This window comes from Strongylocentrotus purpuratus, unplaced genomic scaffold (genome assembly GCF_000002235.5).
Source record: "Strongylocentrotus purpuratus isolate Spur 01 unplaced genomic scaffold, Spur_5.0 spur5_scaffold_11, whole genome shotgun sequence".
NCBI lineage: Eukaryota > Metazoa > Echinodermata > Echinoidea > Camarodonta > Strongylocentrotidae > Strongylocentrotus > Strongylocentrotus purpuratus.
This window is the reverse complement of record NW_022145596.1, coordinates 31,773,423-31,791,981: the sequence shown is the minus strand read 5'-3', so window position 1 is coordinate 31,791,981 and position 18,559 is coordinate 31,773,423. Positions and strand designations below refer to the sequence as shown.

At 37.2% G+C, this 18,559-nt stretch overlaps 3 protein-coding genes across 4 annotated transcripts; 2 read left to right on the top strand and 1 right to left on the bottom strand.

The window, feature by feature from the left end:
• Positions 1-1,652: 1,652 nt before the first annotated feature.
• LOC105447317 (leucine-rich repeat extensin-like protein 3) lies at positions 1,653-3,789 on the bottom strand. The gene is made up of 3 exons (XM_030980230.1): positions 3,766-3,789; positions 3,099-3,161; positions 1,653-2,789 (listed from the first exon to the last, which is right to left on the bottom strand). Exons 1-3 carry the CDS (start codon positions 3,787-3,789, stop codon positions 1,653-1,655), a joined length of 1,224 nt encoding a protein of 407 aa, XP_030836090.1.
• Positions 3,790-5,029: 1,240 nt separating this feature from the next.
• LOC105447316 (protein diaphanous homolog 2-like) lies at positions 5,030-8,031 on the top strand. The gene is made up of 6 exons (XM_011685192.2): positions 5,030-5,170; positions 5,811-5,873; positions 6,470-6,532; positions 6,873-6,935; positions 7,217-7,267; positions 7,711-8,031. The coding sequence occupies exons 1-6, from the start codon at positions 5,030-5,032 to the stop codon at positions 8,029-8,031; spliced, it is 702 nt and encodes a 233-aa protein (XP_011683494.1).
• Positions 8,032-13,353: 5,322 nt separating this feature from the next.
• LOC100889502 (serum amyloid A-5 protein) lies at positions 13,354-17,978 on the top strand. 2 transcript variants are annotated; one of them, XM_030981176.1, is made up of 3 exons: positions 13,354-13,608; positions 16,545-16,661; positions 17,085-17,978. In XM_030981176.1, the coding sequence occupies exons 1-3, from the start codon at positions 13,436-13,438 to the stop codon at positions 17,224-17,226; spliced, it is 432 nt and encodes a 143-aa protein (XP_030837036.1). In that variant the 5' UTR covers positions 13,354-13,435; the 3' UTR covers positions 17,227-17,978. The 2 variants fall into 2 exon arrangements, with proteins under 2 accessions (XP_030837036.1, XP_030837035.1); XM_030981175.1 differs by lacking the exon at positions 16,545-16,661 and adding an exon at positions 16,120-16,236.
• Positions 17,979-18,559: the final 581 nt, after the last annotated feature.

Sequence of the window (18,559 nt, the reverse complement as noted above, 5' to 3'; positions counted from 1 at the left end):
GATATACATGTAGAGATGGAAGGGGGAGGACATTATCATGGGGAGAGAGATAGAAAGAGAGAGAGAGAGAGAGAGAGAGAGGGAGAGAAGAGGGAGTGTGGTAAAGAGGGGGAGATATACATGTAGAGATGGAAGGGGGAGGACATTATCATGGGGAGAGAGATAGAAAGAGAGAGAGAGAGAGAGAGAGAGAGAAAGAAGAGGGAGTGTGGTAAAGAGGGGGAGATATATTATAGAGATGGAAGGGGGAGGACATTATCATGGGGAGAGAGATAGAAAGAGAGAGAGAGAGAGAGAGAGAGGGAGAGAAGAGGGAGTGTGGTAAAGAGGGGGAGATATACATGTAGAGATGGAAGGGGGAGGACATTATCATGGGAAGAGAGAGAGAGAGAGAGAGAGAAAGAGAGAGTGTGGTAAAGAGGGGGAGATATACATGTAGAGATGGAAGGGGGAGGACATTATCTTGGGAAGAGAGAAAGAGAGGGGGTGTACATCTACTTAATAAATTAATAACTCAATTATATAGTCCTGACATGACAGGCACTTTATTCTTTTGGAAGAGAGGGAAAGAGGAAATTGGGGGGGGGGGGGGGGTTCGGAAGGTAAAACTTGTTCCATCCATAATCTTGTATTTACAGCAGGAATCAATAAGAGAGAGAGAGAGAGAGAGAGAGAGAGAGAGAGAGAGAGAGAGAGAGAGGGAGAGAGAGAGAAGAGAGAGACTTGCTGTTGTTTGTTTTGCCTTATTATTAACTATCTAGGGAGAGGGCGTTGTTGATATCCTGATGAAAGAGAGAGAGAGATAGAGAGGAAGAGGGGAAGAAAAAGAGAGAGGGAGGGAGAAAAGGGAGGGGCAGACAGAGGTAGACATAAAAGCAAATTCAAAGATGAAAGAGAGAGAGAGAGAGAGAGAGAGAGGGGAAACTAATCAATAAAAATCTGGAATTGAAGAATAACAACAAATAATATAAGAATAGACAAAAAAATGTTAAACCAGAGAATATAAAAAACATATATTCTAAACTGCAATGAAACTCGGAGAAAAATCAGATAAGATTTGTTGTAATAATTTTATTAATTCGATGCGGTTCATATCATGGTTTTTAATTTTATTTATGTATATTGGCGCATTATATTTGCATTGAACATTGAACAGAGAAAGAGTTCGAGATCGAAGTATATTTCTAAAACAAGTCATTCTCTGTTTTTAGATGAGGATGTTTCCAGGTGGAGTTCCATGATATTTTTTAAAAACTTTTTTTGCCCACAGGGATTTTATTGATTTTTATTTGCAACAATTTAACAAACATATATTCAAGGTAATTTATAATCAATGATATTTGGTTCAGGTTGAATGTCTATCTGCGATCAGCAGGACCCCGGTAACCACGGCATAAATAGCTTTTATCACTCGATCGTTTAACCGGGTTGGTGCCAGTATCAGAGATAGTATCGCTTTGTCGGCAGCGACTTTCAGAGTTTTTTTGCCGCATTATTTCCCGGGAAGTACAACGGTTTTAATTTGGTGGAGTTTGTATGCAATAAATGAACGTCCGCCGTGTATGGTGCTTACGCAGTAGCCAACTTCATTTTCTTCTTCGTGATGAGTTGGTCTCTCCTGGACCGATAACCCTGGTGTGGCCGACTCCATCTCAATATGAAGACTGGGGGGACGCGATTGGTGGAGGGAATGGGATGGGCTCTGACCTATCTAAGAGATCTTGAGCTCTTTCTATCCAGATCTTCAAGGGATTGCGATCGTCCCATGGAATATCCACCATCGGTAGCAGTAACGGTGGCAGAGGTTGTGGTGGTTGTGGTGGTGGTGCAGCAAGTGGTGCTGATAGTACTGATTGTTGTTGCGCTAGAAGAGGTTCCGATGATGAAGCTGGTGGGACTACTAGTTGTGGTGCCTGTAGTTGTTTTGGTTGTGGCACCGGTAGGACTTTTGGTTTTGGATCCGGTAGTGGATCTGGTGGTGGCCTCGGTGGTGATACTGGTGGTGGATCCAGTGCTGGTTCTAAAGGCGGCACCGGTAGTGCTACTGGTGGTGGAGCCAGTAGTTGTTCTGGTGGTGGTGGTGGTTCCAGTAGTGCTACTGGTGGTGGATCCAGTAGTTGTTCTGGTGGTGGTAGTTCCAGTAGTGCTACTGGTGGTGGATCCACTACTGGTTCTGGTGGTGGTGGTTCCAGTAGTGCTACTGGTGGTGGAACCAGTAGTGGTTCTGGTTCTGGCGACGGTAGTTCAAGTGGTGGTGGATCCGGTAGTTGAGCTGGTAATGGTACTGGTGGTGGAGCCAGTAGTTGTTCTGGTGGTGGTGGTGGTTCCAGTAGTGCTGCTGGTGATGGATCCAGTACTGGTTCTGGAGGTGGTGGTTCCGGTAGTGCTACTGGTGGTGGATCCAGTAGTTGTTCTGGTGGTGGTGGTTCCAGTAGTGCTACTGGTGGTGGATCCAGTAGTTGTTCTGGTGGTGGTGGTTCCAGTAGTGCTACTGGTGGTGGATCCACTACTGGTTCTAGTGGTGGTGGTTCCAGTAGTGCTACTGGTGGTGGATCCAGTAGTTGTTCTGGTGGTGGTGGTTCCAGTAGTGCTACTGGTGGTGGATCCACTACTGGTTCTGGTGGTGGTGGTTCCAGTAGTGCTACTGGTGGTGGATCCAGTAGTTGTTCTGGTGCTAGCGACGGTAGTTTAGGTGGTGGTGGATCCGGTAGTTGAGCTGGTAATGGTACTGGTGGTGTAGTCAGCGGCGATGTTGGCGGTGGTGATGACAGATACTTAGCAGTCACATCCTGGGAAGAGGGGAAAGTAAGATTAACAAATTAACTACTATTTAATCGCATTTTCAAATAAATTTCTTATTCTAATGAATAAAAAAGATAAATACAAAAAAATGTACAAAAGTTTAAATTTCATATCTAGAGTTTAAATTTAAACGTTTTTATTTGTTTATCAAAATCTAAAAAATAATATAAATAAAATAATAAGTGATATAAACTTATAACAAAATGAAACTGATGAAAGGAAACACAGATATTTATGTTGTTCAATGTTTAAAAAATCGTAAAGTTAATGCTTTTAGTAAATACCGAGATGCTTACGGCAAGTATGTCGCTGATGTAAAATTCAACCTCTCGATCAAACCTGGCCTCTCGGACGATAGTCTGAAAACAGAAAACATAATATTATAAAAGTGCTGGTTTACGACAATTAAAAGGAAATTATTTTACGTCATTGATTTTACATTTGTACTTTTGTTTTGGTGTTCGCAGATGCGAAGTTGAGATTCATTCTCAGCCAGAAACCATCAAAGTAAGTCAAACGTTTTTTTTCTGCTTTTGTTACTTCTTTCAAAGTTCAATTATCTTTGAATTCATCGATCAGATATGTTAAATTTTCTTTTCTTTTACTTTTTGGTCCTTTTTTTTTTTTAATCTTAAAATTTTATATCTAATCTTCTTTTCGCACCGAAATTATCATGAAATTCTATAATGCCAAAGCGATCCCTCTTTTGCTAATATCATTATTATTTGCAAACTAAATAAGTGGCTGTAATATTATAAATTGTTGAAGCGAGGTTGCATATTTGTTCTTTTTATTGTTCAATGCCTGCTCTTTGTGTTGATATCCGTGGTTAATTGACCATTATAATATATTTGTGTTTCTTAAGGAAACAGTTTCAGACCCTGAACCAGCAATCAAAGACCTTTTTGGCCTTTATTTGTAATAGTCTTAAATTACCCTGTGCATTTCATTTTCATAAATTACTTCCACCAGCCTCTCTATTGTCATTTGCCAATGACATGAGCTATTATGAAAATTCAGCATTTTCATGTTTTCTTAATGGATTTTATTGAATCTGATTTAAATCATTCAGTATAGTTTAGGACTTGAAATGTCTGTGTTTAAGGCATGATGGTTTTAAATATTTAAATTTATATATATATATATATATATATATATATATATATATAATTATAGGTATGCAGCTGAATTACCTATTTATATTTAAGCCAAAAAGACAACAGGAACTCATTCTTGTGTATAATATTTAGTTTACAAAAACATGAATCAATGGTTTATAACCTATTTCTATGTATGAGCCTTTTATAAAAGAAACGAAATTAAATTGAATGAAATAAAATGATTTTTTTTCTTCCAGACCCTAGTCCATGACTTAGCTTACGAGCAGGAAATTGATACTTTCATCAATGACATCTTTGAAGTAAGACTCTTAACATCTTTGTGATATCATTTAAGTCTTAATCTAAATAGTTGTTATACATGTAGTACCAATAAATCAATCTTGTCTAAAAAAAAAGTATCCAGTTTATTTCGTATAAATACATGTAGGCAATTTCCACACGCTTTCCAATTCATCATTCAATAAATATATAATAAATTTAAAATAAAACTGTTGTATGGTGGAATCCTCATGAAATCGAAATTACAGCGGTACGTCAAGTCAAGCTCCGAGCTCATTCATAATTGTTTTCCACCCAAACACAATTAGCAATAAAGAAGAAATACACATTAAAGTAAAGAACTTTCATTTAAATGTTTTCTTGCTTTTTATTTTAGACTGTGACTGAAGATTTGCTCAAAAAAGAACATGATCAAGTCAAGCTTTACATTGCGGTAGGCTTCTCATTATAATTATATTCCTTATTCTTTTAAATAATTATTATCATTATTATCATCATTATTATAATTTTTAAAATTATTTATAATATTTTGTATCGTCATTGTTATTAGATGTAGTAGTAGTATTAGTAATGGTACATTATTATTTTTAAAATGTGTTATGCTTGGATTTCAATCCAAATTAGCTTCTCCTAAATCATCTTACTGCAGAGGAGTGAAAATCCACTTTTTAAGGTGACTAATAGAGATCGCCTCATTTGGGAGAAGAAATCCACGCTAAAAATATTGGGATCCACTCAAAAGTAGTGATTTGGAGCACTCTTTTGAGAATGGATTCCATTTGTTTTTGAGCCATTGATTTTCACTCCAAAGCAAAGTAATCTCTAATATGCCTCTTGTTCATTGTCATAAGGCTGGTTTGTTATTATTCTCTTTGCTACAGACTATAGTCCAAGAGGCTGTTCTTAAAACAGTTTCAGACCCTGAACCAGTAATCAAAGATGTCTCCCAAGCTCAAGCCGTCAACAAGGTAAAACAACATCTGAATATGAATGAATGCCTTCTTCTGTTATTAAATCAATGTAAAACTGAGACATTTAACAAAGCATATTGGTTGCTTCGTGTTACACATGAAAGTAAAACTAATAAAAACAATTAAGAACTTGAAGCTATATATGAAATAGATTGAATCGGAGACCATTTTGTGGAATAACTTTTTCTTTTATCCCTCAGGATGTTTCTGGAGACTTGAATACATTACTTGATATCAAGCAATGACTGTATCCAGGTATCTTTATACAAATAATTGATTCCTCTTTTGGCCTATTTTTGAAATTTAAATTGCCATGTGCAGTTTATTTTCATAAAGTGCTTCAACCAGTCTTGCTTCTCCGAAATCATCTAAGTGCAGAAGAGTGAAAATCCACTCTTTAAGGTGGCATAATAGAGATCACTTCATTTGGGAGAGGAAATCCACGCTAAAAATATTGGGATCCACTCAAAAGTAGGAATTTGGAGCACTCGTTTTAAGGTGGATTCAACTCCTTTTGAGCTGTAATTTCCACTCCAAATCAAATTGATCTCTAATATCACTCCTAAAAGAGTAGATTTTTGTTCTCACTCTTGTTCATTGCCATAAGGCTGGTTTGTTATTTTCTTTTTTTCTACAGACTATCGTCCAAGACGCGGTTCTTGACCTTGAGATAAACGAGTACCTGAAAGCAATTTGTTCCGTAAGCAAACAAAAATAAACTATTTTGATTTTCATTACAAGATTTTTAAGTTCGAGTATTCAAACAAAGTAAATTACATCGCATTTTGATATATCTTTACTTCCATCTTTTGTGTGATTTTGTATTCAAACTTTATTGCAGGAAGGTCGGGGAGGGGGCAGATATATTGATTTTCATTACTTGAATTATATATTACTCCTCTGAATATTCATGGGTATTGTTGATTACAATCTCTACTTTAAAGCATTATCGACCTTTTTATTTTAATAAATAACCAAATCTGAGTAAATATGGAATTTAGCATATACTGAAACCCCGTCTTCAAATATTAGCTATTATTTTTACAACCAAAAACAGGGACTATTTGATCAAAATTGTTAATTTAGGAATTTAAAGCTCACATCTTGTTCTTACTTTCCCTTAGACTGTGTTCGATGAATTGCTGTGCAAAGAACACCAGATCAAGCCATTTATTGAAGTAGCTACATCCTTATTTTTTTTATTCTCAGTCTTGTATCCCAAACTAAATCAGAATACTCTTTTCTATTTCATTATAATAAACCAGCTTTCCTATATTTCTATTTCTATTTCTGCAGACTATTGCCCAAGATGCATTTCTCGAGCATGACATCAAGGAAAATCTCAATGGAATCTTTTCTGTAAGCAAACAAAAAGATTCAACATTTTCTAATTGATTATAAGATTTTAAGGTCGATTATTTAAACATTAAATTTCCATCGCATTTTGATGGATCTTACTTCCATCTTTAGCGGGATTTTGTGGAGCGAGGAGGCAGATAAATTGCTTTTTATTATTCATCCCTCCCATTACGATTCGCGGAAAGCCTAAAGTACATTCATTTTTGTTGAGCCATGTCGACATAAATGTAAATTATTCATTTTTCTTTAAATTAATTGAAATGACAATATTTTGTATATATAATTTCCATTTCGTTGTCGTAAACCAGCACTTTTATAATATTATGTTTTCTGTTTTCAGACTATCGTCCGAGAGGCCAGGTTTGATCGAGAGGCTGAACTTTACATCAGCGATATTTTTGCCGTAAGCATCTCAGTAGTTTCTAAAAACATTAACTTTACGATTTTTTAAACATTGAACAACATAAATATCTTAGTTGTCCTTCTTTGTTTCCTTTCATCAGTTTCATCTTAATTTTGCTTATTTTCATGGAAATATTTTCATGGTAAATTTACATAACTTTTGTTTTATTCATATTATTTTTTAGATATTGATAAACAAATAATAACATTTAAATTTAAACTCTAGATATGAAATTTAAATTAATATACATTTCTTAATATTTTTTTGTTTTTATTCATCAGGACGAAGTTGCCGACTTGGAGCTCACACTGTCTGCCAAGACCATTGTTCAGGTAAGTCCATATAATATCTGCGTTGTGTGTGTGTTTATTTAACAATGCTGATGAAAACCAGCTGTGAACCACTTTTAGTGTGGTATGCATCATGTGCATTGACTAACTCCCGAATAATTTATCATTTCTCTTCAGACTATTACCCAGAAGGCGGCACTTCATTATCATGTTGATGCCTTTTTTAGCGGTATATTTGAGGTAAGCGTGAAAACAAGATGTATGGAGCACAGTGCTTGGTTGCATTTGAATGAACACAATGCTTTTATAATTCACCATTTAAATCCAATCGCTTTATCATAATTCGTTTTGTAGGTTGATGCGTGCCCCGACCCAAAATAAGTTAAAAACATAAATGGTTTCACTTTCAATTTATTTAAGAAATTTATCGGAAAAAGCGATTGAATAGTAGTTAATTTGTTAATCTTAATTTCCCCTCTTCCCAGGATGTGACTGCTAAATATCTGCCATCACCACCGCCAACATTGCCGCTGACTACAACACCAGTACCACTACCAGCTCAACCACCGGAACCACTACGGGCTCCACTGCCTGTAATAATACCGGCGCCTCCACAAAAACCGCTGGTAGCACCACCACCACCACCACCACCAGTAACACTATCAGCGCCACCATCAGAACCACATCAGACACCAACACCAGTAGCACTTCTGGCACAACCACCAAAATCACTACTGGCACGACCACAAGTAGAACTACCGGCGTCACCACCAGAAGCAGTACTACCGACGCCACCAGAGCAATAATTACCGGCTGCACCATTACAAACACTACCGGTTCCACTACCATTGGCACAACCGGTGACTTCACCAGAACCACTACCGGACCCACCACCACCAGAAATACCATCGCCACCATCAGAACCACTTCTGGTTCCCCCACACGTAGCCTTACTGGAACCACCACCACCAGTAGCACTACCAGCGCCGCCTCTAGACCCAGTACTGGATCCACCACCAGTATCACCACCGAGGCCACCACCAGATCCACTACCGGATCCAAAACCAAAAGCCCTACCGGTGCCACAACTACCGATAGTGGATATTCCTTGGGATGATCGCAATCCCTTGAAGATCTGGATTGAAAGGGCTCAAAATCTCTTAGATAGGTCAGAGCCTATCCCATTCCCTCCACCAACCGCGTCCCCCAGTCTTCACATTGAGATGGAGTCGGCCACACCAGGGTTATCGGTCCAGCAGAGACCAACTCATCATGAACAAAAAAAATGAAATTGGCTACTGCGTAAGCACCGTACACGGCGGACGTTCATTTATTCCTTGGGATGATCGCAATCCCTTGAAGATCTGGATTGAAAGGGCTCAAAATCTCTTAGATAGAAACTCCACCAAAACCATTGTACTTCCCGGGAAAGAAAGCGCCAACAGAACTCTGAAAATCGCTGCCGACAAGGCGATACTACCTTTGGTTCTGGCACCAACCCGGTTAGACGATCGAGTGATGAAAGCTATTTACGCCGTGGTTATCGGGGTCCTGCTAATCGCAGATAGACATTTATTTGAAAATATTTATACAGGATGACAATATCAACCAAGGCTGTTTTCATATTGGTCCTGTATATACATACATGGTAAAATACAAACAATGAAATACAAACTATCAATGAAATACAAATATCATTGAAATATGCAAAACATGAATAGATTACATGGATATTGAATAGTTTAACATTTTATAAAATAACCAGCAACTAGACACATAGATTTACATTCAAAGGTTTACCCAGAATCACAAAAAGAATGATTTGAAACAATGTAAGAAAAAACAGAACTAACAAACTTGTATTTATTAAAGTAGGGTAAAAAAGATATATATACTCACATCCATGAAGATATTGGTTATTTAGAACATTAATGAAAGTACAATCTTTTATAAAGGTATTTAAATGAAGAAATAGATATAGAATTTTGTAAGATAATAGGTAATGAGTTCCAGATAACTCCTCCTGAGTACATAAGAATGTTCTTAAAGCATTCTAGATTAGGTTTTGATAATATTACATTTGTTTTGTCAGCGGCTCTAGTATTTAAGTTATGTCTATCGCAGACCATTTCAATAGCATTACACAGATGTGTTGGTGCAATACCATGTACAGATTTATACATTAAAACAGCTAAAAAATAATTTATCCTTTCGTCAAATGATTGCCATTTCATTAATTTTATTAAATCATCACCTCTAACATTTTCATAGTCATAGTTGGATGTAATTATACGTGCTGCTCTCTTTTGTAACCTTAAGAGTAACTCTTTATTTTGCCTTGAGCAATTTTCCCAGGCTGTGCATGAATAGTCAATACATGGTAAAATAATTGTATTATACATGAGCTTTAAGGATTTGACATCTAAATATTGGGACATATTACGTAATGAGAACAGTTTCATAGAGATCAATCTGGTAAGTCTTTTAACATAAATATCCCAGGTAAAGTGTTCATCAATTTCCACCCCTAAATATTTAAAATTATGAACCTGTTCCATTTTCGTTCCATCCATGTATATATTCAAGTTATATGCTTTACGTGTACTTAAAAGCATAATTTTGGTCTTTTCAGCATTAACTTTTAAATTATTTTGAGTATACCATCTATGTATTGAATGAACATCATTTTGTAACAATATGGTTAGTTCATCAATATTCTTATGAGAAGTGTATATAACAACATCATCAGCAAACATATTACAGGTACATGTCTGCAAAGACTGAGCTATATCATTAATAAAAAGTAAAAATAAAATTGGTCCGAGGATACTCCCTCGAGGGATTCCATTTGATAATGTTTTGAGTTCGAGAGTATACCATGACAGAAAACCATTTGTCTCCTTTCAAACAAATAACTACTAAACCATTGTAACTGTTCATCCTTTATACCATAACATTGTAGTTTCTTAAGTAATAATTTATGGTCAATTGAATCAAAACATTTGGAAATATCTAAAAAGCACGCAGCCACTAATTCTTTTTCATTAAAAGATTCCAGCCAATCATCTATAGTTCTATGAATACATGTATAGGCTGAATGGTTGGGTAGGAAAGCTGATTGATCAATAGAAATCAATTTATTCAAGCGAAGATAAGTCAATAATTGTTTTTGAATGACTTTCTCTAAAATTTTAATTACATGACAGGTTACAGATATTGGTCCATAGTTGGTTGGATCATCTTTTTTCCCCTTACCTTTATAAATCGGTGTTACTTTGGATATTTTCCAATCAGACGGAACTGAGCCATTTCTTAGACTTGCATTATATAGTAAAACCAATGGTTTAGATAAAACTGATGCTCCAATACAAAGCAATTTAGAATCTACATTAAATAGGTCAAGATTACTTACATTTCCTAATTTGCATAACAATTCATAAACAACACTTTCCTTTAGTCTTTGAAATTCAAAACTATAAATACATTCTGGATGTTTCCAGCTAAAATCATCATTTTTTGGCTTATTTATTTTTCCAACTGACGCAAACAAATTGTTCAATTTATCAGCACTTAATTCATTAGGCAATACATCATTTTTACGTTTCCTGCTGGTGATCTTATTCAGCTCACGCCATATTTTTTTTTACTATCTTTCTTTCAATCTCGAATAACATCCTTGGTATAATTCCTCTTAGTATCACGTTTTCTTATGCATTTATAGTCTTTTTTTATTGCTGGGTCGATATCAGATTTCCTCTTTAAAAAATCTCTTTTATAAATCAATTGGACTAATTCTTTTAAAATCCAGGGACAATATCTTTGTTTTATACGCCTATTTTTAAGAGGTGCATGTTTATCACATACCTTAGTAAAAGTTGATTTCCATCTAAGCCATTTTTCATCAATATTATACATATCATCTTCAAAATCAAGATTACTGGTATCAAAACTTCTTTCTAAGTCCTGTAAAAAAACATCTCTATCAAATCCTTGATAATCACGAAATGTAACCTCTTTGTGATTATTATGTTTGGTCATTGAAAAATTTATGCATGTATAGATGAGGTAATGGTTACTTAATGAAATCTTTGCAACATTGGTGACAGCCTGTCTTTCAGGTATCGTAGTTAAAATATGATCTAAACATTTTGAAGAATTGCTTGTAACCCTAGTAGGCTTCAACACTAATTGTGTCATGAGAAATAAGTTTTCAATCAAATTAATTGGATTATTACATAAATTATGATCTAAGATGTAATCATAATTAAGATCACCTAATATTATAAGTTCCTTATTTTCTTGTGACACCTTTTCTAATACATCCAAGAGATTATTAAAATATAATACATCAGCATTTGGTGGTCTATAAATACAAGACATCAATACTTGTTCGTGATTAAAAAACATTTCAAACCAAATACCTTCCAATGAATTACTTATTAGATCATGTCGCAATGTGTATGGAAGAGATTTTAAGATATAAACACAAACACCACCACCTCTTTTCTTGTTCATAGTCTTTGGTCTATCCTTACGAATTATTACATAATTGTCTATAAAAACATCATTATCATTTATCAGATCATGTAGCCATGTCTCTGAAATACATAAAACATCAAACTTTATTTTCATAAGTAATAATCGAATCTCATCTATTTTATCTAATAAACTCCTAACATTTAAATGCCCGACTTTAAGGCCATTATGTTTAGATAATTTAAAGTTACATTTGGAATATTCATTACTACGTTTAAGATTGGTGGTATGATGAACATTATCAAAAATATCATTAGCAGTTATAATGGAAACCCGTTTATCATATTCATTCTCCTCTTGAGCAGTTACAGAGTGACCATGATGTACTGTGGCGCTCTCTTCTTGGCCTAATGTTCATATATAACAGTTTTTTTTATCTTGTGACCATACTCGAGACAGTTTCTGCATTGTGGTTTGGTTCTCCACAGTACTCACATCCTGGTCCTTGAAGTACTGATGCATATGTAGGGCGGGGCATGAGCTCCTTTCCACGACCCAAGTCTGTCGATCTGTGCCAAGGTGCTTGACGTTGATAACTTGGTGGGATGAGCGGATCCACATATGGCGGTCCCATGAATTGATTTTAAGAGGATCCATTGGCATAAGTAGTTCCAGCGTGGTAGGCAGGTCCATTCATGGTGGGGTACATGGGGTCTACGCGCTGTCTTCTCCAAGGTTGACTGAGTGGAGGCTGGCCCAATGGTGGTCGGAATGATTGGTTCAGGGGGGTTTGAGCAGAGGTTCCAGGCAAGTACTGATACGGTGGTCTCCGAAGTTGGCTGGGTGGAAGCCGCGGCTGAGTCAATAATGGTTGGGGTGGTGGGCCTTGATGTGTCTGGACCGATCCAGAGATGGATGGAAATACATTCAACCTTAATCAAATATCATGGATTATAAATTACCTTGAATTATGTTTGTTAATTTGTTGCAAATGAAAATCAATAACATCCCTGTGGGGAAAAAAAGTATTAAAAAATATCATGGATGTCCACCTGGAAACATCCTCATCTAAAAACAGAGAATGACTGGTTTTAGAAATATACTTCAATCTCGACCTTCTTTTCTTTTTAATGTTCAATGCAAAAATAATGATATAATGAGCCAATGAATGAAATAAAAAAACATGATATGAACCGCACCGATTTAATAAAGTAATACAACAAATCTTATCTGATGTTCTCCGAGTTTCATTGAAAGTACAGTCTAGAGTATCATTAATTTCGTGCTACTTCTCAATTTCAGTCTTATTTGTTTCCTATATTCTCTGGTTATTCTTCGATTCCAGGTTTGTATTGATAAGTTTCCTCTCTCTCTCTCTCTCTCTCTCTCTCTCTTGTATCTTTAAATTTGCTTGTATGTCTACCTCTGTCTGTCCCTCCCTTTTCCCTCTCTCAAAAGTGACTGTTTGCCAAGCACTTTTCTTCCAGGACATAGGATTCAGATTATTTACTTTCACTTTTAGTTTCACCACACAATTTCTTATTGGGCTTTCCCCTGGTATTGATATCCTGTTCTTTTGGTTAGGAAATTGTCCTTTGCTCTCACACAGCACCTGTAGTTATTTTAGAAAGAGGTATGTGTCATATCTGTTCATTCTATTTCCAGCAGGACAACTATAGGGTGCCTTTAAAAAAAACTTTGTACGCAAGTGTCAACTCTTTCAAGCCTGCAAATATGAGAATTGCCGGTAGTATCATTGCTCTTTTGATGGCTGGGGTGCTGGTTGTGCCTTCTGATTGTTCTGAACCATCCTGGTTTGATCGCTACGTCAGTAGCCCCATTCGGACAGCAGGCGACTTCGTCAGTGGAGCCTACCATGGAGCGGGCGACATGTGGCGAAGCTACAGGTGGGTATATTAATATAACCCGAACACCGTATAGGAAGAAATTTAGCTCTTCACGTTCATCCATCATTTTCAGACTTATTCAGAATTATAATAACAGATCAGGCACGTAGGAACCGGGACCCGCGGGGGGGGCATGGCACCTGCCGAAAACATGCGGGGGTGGGGGGGGGGGGCGTGCCCTCCCGAAACAAATAAAATGGCATGTCCATTTTGAGGGAATAGTACTGCAGTCTGTACGCTCGCAACGTACCATTGGGCACCATTCATCTACCAGTGAAATACCATTCAACCTAATAATAATTTTTTGGACGCTCATTTGCGTAATCACCAAAGGTAGATGAATGGTACTATTTACACTATTGAAATTTGAATTTGAAATATGCAAATTTTGTAACATTAATCTACCATTCACCATTGGCATGGTAGGCCAATGGTGGATGGTGAATAGTAGGCCAATGGTGGATGGTGAATGGTAGGCCAATGGTGGGTGGTGAATGGTAGGCCAATGGTTAATGGTGAATAGTGGGTGGTGAATGGTAGGCCAATGGTGGATAGTGAATGGTAGGCCAATGGTGAATGGTAGATTAATGGTACAAAATTTGCATATTTCATATACAAATTTCAATGGTGTAAATAGTACCATTCATCTACCGTTGGTGATTATGCAAATAAGCGTCCAAAAAGATTATTATTAGGTTGAATGGTATTTTACTGGTAGATGAATGGTGCCCAATGGTACGTTGCGTGCGTAATCTCAATGGTATCCGAATGGTATTTAAATGGTGTTTGTGAACGGTATCCGTATGGTATTTTCAGTGGTACTTCCGAATGGTATACCATTGAACATTTTTTTGTAAGGGCAGCTTCATTAATAATTGTTAATTGTTTACGATGAGATAAATAACTTGATACAATTTCTAAAGGTGTGCCCCTAATACTATAATATTTCAATTTTTGTAATAAAATGAATGATTTATAAGCTGCTTTAATTAACAATAACAGGCTGTTCATGTAAGCAAATGTATAATAATGTACATCACAGAGTCATATGAGTGGGACCACAGGCACAAAACAGCAGTTACTCACGGTAAAGAGACATATATCAGAACCAAAATTACTCCAAATTGAAGAAAAAAAATAAAGATCCACCATTGTTCCTGAGGACTAGGGTATTATTCCTTGCAGTTTGTCAGCTTTGAAACGTTGATCGTGAAGAAAAATTCGCGAAAAATAAAGCAAAATCACAGAGCAAATTGTAGTTCAAAGTATAAGGGACAACCAGTTTTCTCAAAGTCACTACTACCAGTGAAACACCATTGACCATACAATTCCACCATTGAAACACCAATGACAATACAATTCCACCATTGAAACACCATTCACCATACAGACTCTACCATTGAAACACCATTCACCATACAATTCCACCATTGAAACACCATTCACCATACAATTCCACCATTGAAACACCATTAACCATACAGACTCTATTATTGAAACACCATTGAATTTTTAATGATTTTTTGGGTAAAAGTCCATAGGCTAACGTACATGTTAGGCTGCTAGACTCTGCCGATAGGAGGCGTTCTCAAATGAGACTAAACGGAGCTATATGAAATCTCTCTTTCTTTCCTAACTGTTTCTATTGTCAACGGAAGTGTGATTGACACCCGCCCCCTTCCTCCACTCAGTGTTATTTAGGGAACGCGTATGCATGTTCCCTCCTTTAGAAATTATAGCATCCCCTAAGTCCGGTGTACGTGTAAGTCAATACGGGCCGTTTTTTAAATGTATTACGAGCCGGTCTTTCTTGCCTGAAAAGTACCCCTTTACCGGAGATTCGGGGAACATGAATGCGGTCCCTCCGTTCCCGGAGTGTGTGTGTGTGTGTGTGTGTGTGTGTGTGTGTGTGGGGGGGGGGGGGGGTGACATCGGGAACTAAAAGAAAAGAAAAGTCATAACTTTGCCAATACATCTCACGACTTACAAGTCATAATTATGACTTCCAAATCAATATAACTTAAGTGGACACCGTCTTCTAATGATGAGATATAAGTCGTAATTATGACTTAATTGATGTCCAAGCCCGTACAAGCTTTTTTTAAGGGGGGGGGGGGGTTCTTGGGATTGCCAACTTTGAGCCAGACTGTGAATGTGAGACATTGCGAGCTGGAGCGAAGCGACTAATCCCGAGAAGGGTGGTGATCACTTACTTTTTTTGTTTCGTGAGAACATTATAGCGTCGAATCAGCCGGCGAATAACGGGGGGGGGGGGGGGGGGGGGGGGGGGGGGGGGGGGGGGGGGGGGGGAAGTGAGCACTATTTTTTTTTTTTTTTTTTAAAGGGGGGGGGGGGGGGTTAGTTTGTACGGGGGTAATGTCTCATGGTATTACTGTCTTATATTTTTCTCAATATCCCTTTAATATATCGGCAAGGTTGAAACAAGAAATGAATTTGAAACATTTTTATGAAAACGGACAACTGTATATTGCTTCTTTACAAACTCAATAGTGACTTGCGTGAGGCCAACTTTAAGACCCCTGGTACCGATAAGTACTTCAACGCTCGGGGCAACTTCGACGCTGCTCAGCGAGGATCAGGAGGTAGATGGGCTGCCAGAGTTATCAGGTAGGGATCAGAACCAAGATAATCAACCTCGCATATGGCTTAAATTTTAAAAAAAGTAACAAATAGACAAACGTTGCCAATATCTAATGTTCGATTCACAATGCAGGGACACCAATAGGTCCCGCTACAAGATATTTATTTGAAATGCTGTTTTTCCAACCACAGTGGGGGTAATGTCTCATGGTATTACTGTCTTATATTTTTCTCAATATCCCTTTAATATATCGGCAAGGTTGAAACAAGAAATGAATTTGAAACATTTTTATGAAAACGGACAACTGTATATTGCTTCTTTACAAACTCAATAGTGACTTGCGTGAGGCCAACTTTAAGACCCCTGGTACCGATAAGTACTTCCACGCTCGGGGCAACTTCGACGCTGCTCAGCGAGGATCAGGAGGTAGATGGGCTGCCAGAGTTATCAGGTAGGGATCAGAACCAAGATAATCAACCTCGCATATGGCTTAAATTTTTAAAAAAGTAACAAATAGACAAACGTTGCCAATATCTAATGTTCGATTCACAATGCAGGGACACCAATAGGTCCCGCTACAAGATATTTATTTGAAATGCTGTTTTTCCAACCACAGTGGCGTAATTATGGGGGGGGGTGGGGGTGGGGGGGTCGAAGCAGGGTTGTGGGAGGTCTCCCCTGCTCGATCACTACCCCCTTTCAAACCCAATTGGGATCGAAAAAAATAATGCACAGACGAATGTTTTGTCTTTACCCCTCCCCCTTTGCCCCTTAAATAAGAATGTCTAGTTAAATACACCATTGGACATATATAATTACATTCTCTATTAGTTGTGTGTAACAACAATGTTCTCTGCTTTGTGGTTATTTTCAGCGATGCCCGCGAAGGATATCAGGGAACACTGAGCGGCCATGGTCCTGAAGATACTCAAGCAGACCAGGAAGCCAACAGATGGGGGCGCAATGGCGGTGACCCCAACCGTTACAGACCCGCTGGCCTCCCAGATAGATATTAAACAATCTTTCTCACAACCAAAATATGGAGACAGTTTCCCAGCCGTAAAGTTTAATGTTAACTGAAACATGGATTCCCCCACTGGAAAGCTTTCGTCGGTTATCGGCCTGTTCAAGCTGACTTAATTTTGATCTTTTATTCTTGTATAGTAAGTTGGAAGCTTGGCGAATAAAAATCAAACCATCAATCAAGCTCGCTGTGTCAATTGATTAACCACTATGATAGACTAACTAAATAAATGCACTGTTTACTTCTCAGTTATTCTTAAGCTACAACAATTTAAACATAGTCATGGCCCTCTCCCGTTTGACACAAATAGCTGTTTGGTTACGGCAAGCTGGAGGCAGTGAACATCATATTTCTTCCTTTATACAACTTAGTCTTATGTATTATTCTTTTTTTGTTTGTATAAACGCATCCTAAAATGAGTACAGAATGTAACATGCTAAATGTAATGATGTATTATACAACATGTGAAATATGAAAATAAACTGAAACTGAACTGAACTGAACTTTTATAAAGCACTAACAAGATTTTAAGATGAATTACTGAGACATATTACTGTGACAATCACAATTTGCTTACCAAATCAAATTGACACGAATCAGCCATTGTTGGTCAAGTATCGATAAAGACCTTTCTATTTCAACGTAACAGCCCGCATAGTTGCCAACCGATGTTGGAAAACTATGGAAAGCCATAAATGCAAATCAAAAACAGATAGCCATAGTTTGTAGCAATGTTACACAAATTTTCCAAAAATAATGTTGAATTTATTGGAAACAAATCAACCAATCATGGAATCAAGTCAATCATGACTCTTTACCGAAAATGTTGATTTTCGGCCTTCCATGCCAACCGGCGCACCTTGTTTATAAACAATGGCAATGTCTTATTATAACTCGGATTAGCTATGCTATTCTTACCTTGGGATTAAACAGGATGATAATTTACAAAACATTCCATAAAAGCCTCATATACAACATATTTATTTGATTGCACAATTTCGACTTAGTTTTCACTAGTTCTACTTCAATTATTTTACAATGTATGCCCACAACTATCTAAATCAGCTCCTAACTCAATGTAAGGGTTAACATCCCCAAAAGTTGCACTCACTCTGCTTTTTGCATAATAAATATTTTAAAAATCTACAAGTGATCGGATCATTCTCGTCTTTGTCTTGTGTATTATAAAACAACCATTATTTTGTGTCTGTCAACAAAATAATGATGTCATAAACCTACAGTTTAAACTGGCGTATGATACATACAGACTCATTGGGCCCAGTCAGTGGCGCAACCAGGGGAGGGGCAAAAACATAAATTAAAGT

Coding starts and splice junctions, on each gene's coding strand:
- LOC100889502 (XM_030981176.1), top strand. CDS start 13,436: ATGAGAATTGCCGGTAGTATCATTGCTCTTTTGATGGCTGGGGTGCTG. Junction 13,609..16,544: donor GACATGTGGCGAAGCTACAG/GTGGGTATATTA, acceptor CAAACTCAATAG/TGACTTGCGTGAGGCCAACT. Junction 16,662..17,084: donor TGGGCTGCCAGAGTTATCAG/GTAGGGATCAGA, acceptor GGTTATTTTCAG/CGATGCCCGCGAAGGATATC.
- LOC105447317 (XM_030980230.1), bottom strand. CDS start 3,789: ATGACAATAGAGAGGCTGGTGGAA. Junction 3,162..3,765: donor CAATAGAGAGGCTGGTGGAA/GTAATTTATGAA, acceptor TTCTGTTTTCAG/ACTATCGTCCGAGAGGCCAG. Junction 2,790..3,098: donor ACATCAGCGACATACTTGCC/GTAAGCATCTCG, acceptor CCCTCTTCCCAG/GATGTGACTGCTAAGTATCT.
- LOC105447316 (XM_011685192.2), top strand. CDS start 5,030: ATGCCTCTTGTTCATTGTCATAAGGCTGGTTTGTTATTATTCTCTTTG. Junction 5,874..6,469: donor ACCTGAAAGCAATTTGTTCC/GTAAGCAAACAA, acceptor CTATTTCTGCAG/ACTATTGCCCAAGATGCATT. Junction 6,533..6,872: donor ATCTCAATGGAATCTTTTCT/GTAAGCAAACAA, acceptor TTCTGTTTTCAG/ACTATCGTCCGAGAGGCCAG.